Source organism: Entamoeba invadens (genome assembly GCF_000330505.1).
Source record: "Entamoeba invadens IP1 unplaced genomic scaffold scaff_1105074726215, whole genome shotgun sequence".
Classification (NCBI taxonomy): Eukaryota; Evosea; order Mastigamoebida; family Endamoebidae; genus Entamoeba; species Entamoeba invadens.
The window spans coordinates 206814-214830 of NW_004440347.1; the positions used below are offsets into that span (position 1 = coordinate 206814).

Genomic DNA, 8017 nt, shown 5'->3' on the forward strand with positions numbered 1-8017 from the left:
ATAATAATAATTATCGTCTCCCCTTTTTGCTTTAATAAATCCCATGTCCATGTTGTTCCAAAACCATTTGTTATTACTAAAACGTACATTCATCTTTTTTGTTTTATTGTTCTTATTTTTTTAATTTATTTTCAATTTTTATTGTTGTTATTGTTGTTATTGTTGTTATTTTTATTGTTATTATTGTTATTATTGTTATTATTTTATGTTTGTTATTTTTATTGTTATTATTAAAATAATAACAATAAAACAATAATATTATTGTTATAATTGTTATTATTTTATTATTTTATTATTAGTATATATATATATTAGTATTTATAATAATATTAAAATTAAACAAACAAACAAAATTTATTATGTTTATAACGGACGTTTATATCTATTTTGATATAAATCAATATTATTTATTATTATTATTATTATATTTATACATTTTCAATAACTATGATATTATATAAAAGTATTATTTTAAAATTTACTATAAATTTTAACAGATAATAAAATTCATTTTGTTTATAACGGACGTTTATAATCTCATATGAGTTTTGTTTTTTCATGTTAATTTATAGTAATTTTTAATTGTAAATTTATAATAAAATATTGGTTTTTTTAAATAATGTTAAAAATAACACAAATGTTTTAATAAAAACCCAAAATAGGTTTTAAAGATTTTTCTGAATTACATTTTGAGTAACTAACAAAACAAAAAACAAAAAATTGGTATTTTTTTCGCTTAATTTGCCGCAAGTTATGGACTTTCTATGTAAAAAATAAAATGAAATTCTATTTGCCGGACTATGGTTAGAATATAATTATAATATAGACTTAATTTAACTATTTTATCATCATAATTCAACGAAATCTAAACATAAAATAATTGAAATGCAATTTAAAATATACAATTTTCACAAAATGACTATCATTAATAACAAAAAAGTCAAACACTCAGACAGCATACCAATATTCTTAATTTTAATTGTGATAATACAAAAAACAACAATATTGTTTTTTGAATAATTTATGCTAGTTTTGTGCAAAAAAGTCAATAAAAAATTTAAGCAAAATGTTATGATAATGCAAACTGTTTTATGTTTGTGGTGTGACGTCATACGTTGTTTGCCCCCACTTTTTGTTATTCTAAATAATATAATTATTACAGCGACATTTTTGGCTGTTTAATTTCCAACAAACATTGTTCTGCGTTGAAACGTTGTTTATTGTTTTATTCAATTTTAAATACTCATTAAAAAAACATTTAGTGTTTGACATTATATGGGATAATTCAAGTTATTCATGGATATGTTTTGAGTATTTCATAGATTCTTGTTTTTGTTTGTTCAAATTGTTAATGATGTAGTCTTTTCTGATTTAATATGTCACATTTGTTGTAAGTATAGTAATTTCAATTACATGCGCAAAGGGGGTGTTAAATGTGTGGTGTATCAATGTTGTAGTAATCATAAAATGTATAATTATATCTGATTAGAATCAATGTAGCAAAGATAAGAAGTGTTATTAATGCAATATCTCAAGAATTCAATTATGCGTTTCCAATTTAATTTGTTATTGGATTGCATGGCTCGGAGTAGTCTTCTCCTTCAACCATCTCTTCTCCTTCGGGATTCTCTGTTCCCGATTCATCATGTGGAAAACAATCCAGTGAGTTTCCTGGCTCAAAGGAAGCTCTCCCACGACTCAAGTAAGTCATCAGGTCTTTCATACTAGAGATTGTGACATCCCTAATTATTTTAGGTAGATCCAATCTGATCTTCAACAGCTTCTCTATCCTTTCCACAGAGAGCTTGTTTATCAGTCCGCTGATCGTTATGACCACTGGAACAGTGGTCACACTTTGCGAATTCCTTGCACCTCGAAGCTTCTCACAAAGTGTGTTATATTTTGACACTTTTCGGAAGTAAGCAGTGGCGAGGGTTTCATCTTTTACAATTGTGACATCAATCACATAACCCTTTTTTGCTTTATTGTCTTGCCAATAAATGTCGGGTCTTCGAGCAAAGCTTTGCCTATCATCACAGAGCAGATTTCTTTCGGCAATGACCACATTCTTCTCCCCTTCTTCGTACATGTCTTTGGGAGGCACCGTCATTGAGGTGTTCTCATCTGTCATCTTCAGCCTCTTCAGCAGTGCCATGTGGATTTTGTCACAGACTACATTGTGTCTGGCTATTTGAGACTTCTTAGTCATTGGACAACTCAGCAAGACGTGTCCTATGTTGGCAATCTGATCTTTTTAGCAGTAGCATCGTGCATCAGACTTATTTCTAGTGATGATTGCCTTCCTCGTCCCACAAAAGGTTGCCTTTTCCTGCATTCTCACCACTTGAATGAATGCATCCCTTTTGATGTTGCAGTTCTTCCATGCCTTTCCTGAGATATCTCTGTTGCATGCGACATTCTCAAGCATTCTAGGAAGAATACCAGCCTCCTTTTTTGACTTCCATTGCTCAAAGTAGAAGGAGTTTATCTTTTCAGATATTGCATTCAGAACCACTACATGCAATATCGACTTGTTTTCTGTGGCTTCTTTCTCTATGCAGTCTTGTAGTTCTTTCTCTGACATCTTCTTTCGCAAGCAGGCTACAGCTCTCTTCATCAGACTGCCAGGAGTATCGGCTGTGTATTGCATAAGGTTTGCAATATTCGAGTCACTGTGCCATAGGTACTTCAAGTAAACTCGTACGATCTCCTTGCCGCATTCGTCTCTGCAACCACTAAGGCCATAGCCCATGTCCATTTGCTTGACATAGATCCGCGATGATGCAAGGCCTTTGCCATTGATCCCTTGTTCGGTGAGGAATTTGCGGATTTTGAGGTCTAATTTGTCAAGATCACCCAGTTTCCATGGAACCACACTGAAACCGTACCTCAGTTTTGAGATAATGTCAGTGTTGATAGTTCGAATAAAATTCACGGCACTTAGGTTCCTTCTTACTATTTTCCTCATGCAGTCCTATATCCCATTTGTGATCCTTGTGCAATAAGTCTTGGTGTCGACTTTTTCGTCCATCTCAATACCAAGGTATTTATAAGGATTGTCACAACTGACTCGTGGGATATCTTGCATGCATTGTGGGACTTTGGCACCAAAGCGGGCAGCTACACAACACTTTGCTTGGTTGACTTCCATCGCCATTGCCTTGAAAGATTCACATATACAGTAAAACCTCCCAAGAGCGGGCGGGTGTCGGAATTTTGTTCTTTCAAGAGCGGGCATTTTTAGCCAATCAAACCTTAATTACCTCTCGATAGAGAACTTTATTTTTAGTTTCAGTCTAAAAAATGCCCGCTCTTGAGAGGTACCGCTCTTGGGAGGTTTTACTGTAATAGTGTGAGCTTGTTCCATTTCCGATGTTGTGGAAGCAAGTATTCTAAGGTCATCCATGTCGAACGTGTGCCCCAGAGTGATCGTAACGCCTTCGACTTGACTTTCGATTCTGGTAGGCTCAACTGTTTTGTTTAGACTCTTGGATATGCAGTCTATTGATATCACAAACAGGAGTGGCGAAAGTGAGTCTCCTTGCAGGATACCATTCCTCACCTTTACATCCCCCATTATGTCTCCGTTGTACAATAGTGAGATCTTCCAATTATTCATCATGGTTTCGATGATGATTATGATCTCTTCGGGTATATTGTAGAATTGGAGACATTTTGACAGCCACTCGTGGTTTACACTGTCATAGGCTTTTCTGATATCATAGTAAGCCTCCAGGTACTGCCTCTTGCTTTTTCTGAGAGCGGTCGGAAAGAGGATGTTTTGTAGCAGCCCTATTTTTGAAGCATATGTATGCTTATTGCAGCCCAACTGGTTCTTTTCAAGTTGCTTCTCAGCTGGATTAATGTCAAGTTGTGTCTCTATCTTGTGCTTCAGAATAGAAGTGAACACTTTTGTGACAACATTAAGACAAGTGATGGGGCGGTAGTTGGCTGGATTTGTAATATCATCACCCTTATGAATCAGTACCGTCCTCCCCGTTACATGTTTTGGGGAATCTTATCTGGGTACTTGTACCACTTCTGGTATATTCGCAACAATGAATCATGCAAACAAGTACAACGTTTGATGTAGTACCCAGAGATCTTGTCTAGTCCAGGAGCCTTCCAGTTAGCGATGCATTTGACAGCCAGCAACATTTCATCTTTTGTTATCTGTTGGAGGTGATAATTCTTCTCTTCACAATCCCAAATCTCTTTGGTGTAGACACTGGTCTTGTCTACCTCCTTGACAACTTCAAAGAGATCGTGCCACAACTCAATCGTTTGTTCAGTTGATGGAAAAGTACTAGATTGTTCGTTTCTTACAATACTCCGTTTGTGGAACATCATTCACTTCGAGTTTAGCCTTATTCTACTTAGGCTCTTTTTTCTAAACTCCATTTCCAACAAGTGGGAATTTCGCAGATACCGGAAGTAGACAATTTTGTCACGTGTCTTTTGGAGGACTTCCTCATCACTGCTCCTATTCAATTTGAGCAAATTTCGAAGCTTTGTGATGTTTCTGCATTTAAGGAGATCTGTGTATTTGTTGATGATGGCCAAAAATTTGGTGTCTCTACTAACAGTATCGAGAACACTGGTTTTAGTTTGAAGGAATTGTTTTAAGGCATATGACACAGCACTGATATGATTCTGATAATCTCCAATTGTGTAGATAACAGGTTTGAAATAGTTATCCAAATACTCAATCAACTTTTTGATGAGTTTGTTGTTACTGTAATAGTTTACATACGCAGTCCCTTCATGCTTCTTCTCGAGTTCTTCCTTAATGATTCCAACAAAATTGTCATATTCAATTTAGATATTGTTGCGTTTGTTGATCAGAACATCGAGTTTAAGAGCCTTAGACTTTTCTTTGTCAGTCACTACTTTTTTCATGTACTCATTAGCATCATGCTTCTGTTTGTTGGTGATACAATGACATTCTCGGACAAGTCCTTTCAGTCTTCCGGGACCGGATACATCAACACCCAGGTTGTGAAGTATCCCCAAACATTCATCTTCGGAGAGTTTTGTTTTTAACATTTTTTCGAATTTTGAAAGTGCACAAATAGTCATTCTTAGTTTGATAGTTTTACTCAATATGTGTGGTTGAATTCTATTTTCTTCAGACTGGCCCCGGTCTGTGGCTGTATCGGTTGCTGACGCATTGTCACCAGGGCATCGGATGGTTCTTCGACAATTGGAGTCGTCCTCATATTGATCGGCGAGTATTGAGGAGGTTCTAAGATGATCTTCTGAACTGTCCCTGCCACTACATTGATCCCGGTCACAAGTTGACCGGTCAATGCCGAGTTTTTTGTACTTCTGCCCCTATACTATTTATAACTTGCTCAGGTTCGCAACAATAGTTGTCATATTTCGATCTAAAATAGCTATACTTTGATTTGTGTTTTGTTGCAAACTGCCCAACTTTCCAATATTTTCATTTAGAAGTTGTTGGTTGGTATAGAGTTGACTTGTTGTCTGGTTAAGAGTTTCACTGATTTTGTTAGTGTTCTCTTTATCCACCATGTCAAGTTTTACTAAAGCACTCTGAACAGAAACCGTGAATGAATCATTACTTTTCTTTTGATCATTCAATGTTGTGTTAACATTTTGTATTTTTTTAATCATTTCATCTTTGAGCTGGTTGATGTTCTTCTCAACTTTCTCTAATGAGTCATCCAAGGCGAGATCAAGTTGATCTACAGCATTCTGGAATTTGGTGGCTGCTCTATCAATGTTGTTTTCAGAATCTGTTCTGGCTTTAGTGATATCATTCCTAAGTGGAGTGATTTCAGTTGTGACGATTCCTTTGATATGATTCACAAGAGCTTCTGATCTCAGCACTTCTTGATTTAACTCTTTGGAATTTAGTGCTGGTGTGCTCTTTTTATTTAAGTGTTTGTTGACCTTCTCTTCAATCTCGGCTTGTTTCTTCTTGATGGTAAGGAGTGTGCTCTCGAAGTTGCTGATCCTTTCCATGATTGTAGGAAGCAAAGCGAGCTGTTTCTGTATTTCTTCGAGGATTGATTTCTGATATGCGATTTCAGTGGTGTCATTAATTGTGATGATATTTGCTGAGTTCTCTTCAAGTGATTGTAAATTGAATTCATTTCCTTAGAAGCTACTCTCTCCGTTGTTCTGTGTGTTGTCTTAACTATCTTCTTCTTAATGGCTGTTGGTCTTTTCTTTTTTGGCTGCTGTCGCTTACCCTTTTTACTCTTTTTGGGTTCAACCTTGTCTTTTCTTGCTTTGGGGGCTATCATGATACGGTTCTGGATCATTGAGTTATCTTTCGGGGTCAGTTTGAATCACTCCCTCTGTTCGATCATTACCGGAATTGGTACTTTGCCAAATCATCGATTGACCTTCCGGGTCCTCAGTGGCTAGAACATGGTTGCTGAAAGAGTAAGAAGGGACAACCCGGTCTTCGACTTCAATAGGACCATTTTCTCTAACGGAGTACCATTGGTGGGTCTTGGTGTCGACTGTGATACCGTCCATGTTTTTGTGCAACACACCAGGCTTTGATCTATAAATAGGCGCATATAACTGTCTCAGTTTGATGTCCTGGATCAAACGAGGCAGTCCAAGCTTCTTGGTCCGCTTGGAGTTTGGGAAAATCGCAACCCTAGCTGGAATATCAAAGAGGAATCTAATGTATCTAGGGTTGTTGGCAAACTTGAACCATGGTGTTTGCGCTAGTTTTCTCCTGCCGAGAAACATCTTGGGTATTTGTGGTGTCTCCGTCATGCGTCTGTAGATCTAAAAGTGTTATTAATGCAATAACCAATGTAAAAAAAGATTTGTATGAACTATTGTATATATCTACTAATTTTTATTAATTAACTCTGAAATGTGTTATAATCAACAATTATGAATTTTAAACAGTCAGTGTTGTAAAAAAGAATTTATATAACTATAATTTTATATGAAAATATGACCTGTAAAGACAGTTTTGTGAATTAAAATATTATATTTTAACACGTTTGGTTGTCTCCTTGTTATTATTTATTAGGCAGTGTTTAAATTTTTAATCAAAATATGGTACAGATACAGGAAAAACCAGGGACCAAATCATAAACCAGGGACCAGACTAAATTGGACTGTTTTATTTTTGGTATAAAGTTTCCTTGTTAAAGTAAAATCCCCAAATAATCGGGTTTTTGGAGGATGTGTTGGTTTATTTTCAAAAACCAGGGACCAACTATTAATAAACACAGCGTTTTTTTAAATAAAATAGAAAAAACTATAAAATATGAAACTCTTAAATAATCATTCAGAGTTGCTTCTATAGTTAATGCCCAGCCGAGCCAAGGTAATGTTTGTTATTAATATTGATTTATCTCTTGTTGTTGAATACGTTTAATAATTATTAATCATTTGCTTTATGTCTAACATACCAATAGTTTATTTATTCTTTACTTTATTTTTATTTATTGCGTGAGTCACTTTTAATGCTGAACGAAAAGTGACTCATCAAATTAACCGAGTGAATAGAGAAGACTACGAAATCTTCTTTGAAAAAATGAATAAACGATTTAATTAAATGGTTGTGTTGAAGTTAAAAAAGGTTGAACAAAAGAATAATATTTTATAATAAAATAATAATTAATAATAATAAACTCATGATTATAACTCGCATTAAACTGTTGCTTGTTCAAACTTTATACAACACATTCATTTTTTTCTTCCCGAAAAATAACCGTTTTTAATACCAAATAATAAGAAAATTACACATTTATTTATATATTCGCCCGTTTTATTGTATAAAATCCGCTTAATATACAATAGCTAAAATTAGTCTGGTCCCTGTTTTTTCCTGTGGTCCCTGTTATTTCCGCTATTTGTAAATAATATTTTAAAACTGATTATAATTGTATTTTATCATTTTATCTTACAAATATACATAAATGTTGTCTATAAACAATAAAAATGGCCATGATTTATTAACTTGGATTTCGCAATTGTGTAAAATGTCCACCTGAAGTGCAATGTTGAATGAAGTCCT

General features: G+C 34.7%; 2 protein-coding genes across 2 annotated transcripts; both read right to left on the bottom strand.

Moving 5' to 3' along the window:
* Positions 1-5343: 5343 nt before the first annotated feature.
* Positions 5344-5988, bottom strand: EIN_455140 (hypothetical protein; the record flags this gene model as incomplete). Its single annotated transcript, XM_004256437.1, has 1 exon — positions 5344-5988. The coding sequence occupies one exon, from the start codon at positions 5986-5988 to the stop codon at positions 5344-5346; it is 645 nt and encodes a 214-aa protein (XP_004256485.1).
* Positions 5989-6294: 306 nt separating this feature from the next.
* EIN_455150 (hypothetical protein) lies at positions 6295-6759 on the bottom strand (the record flags this gene model as incomplete). Its single annotated transcript, XM_004256438.1, has 1 exon — positions 6295-6759. The coding sequence occupies one exon, from the start codon at positions 6757-6759 to the stop codon at positions 6295-6297; it is 465 nt and encodes a 154-aa protein (XP_004256486.1).
* Between the last annotated feature and the right edge of the window lie 1258 nt (positions 6760-8017).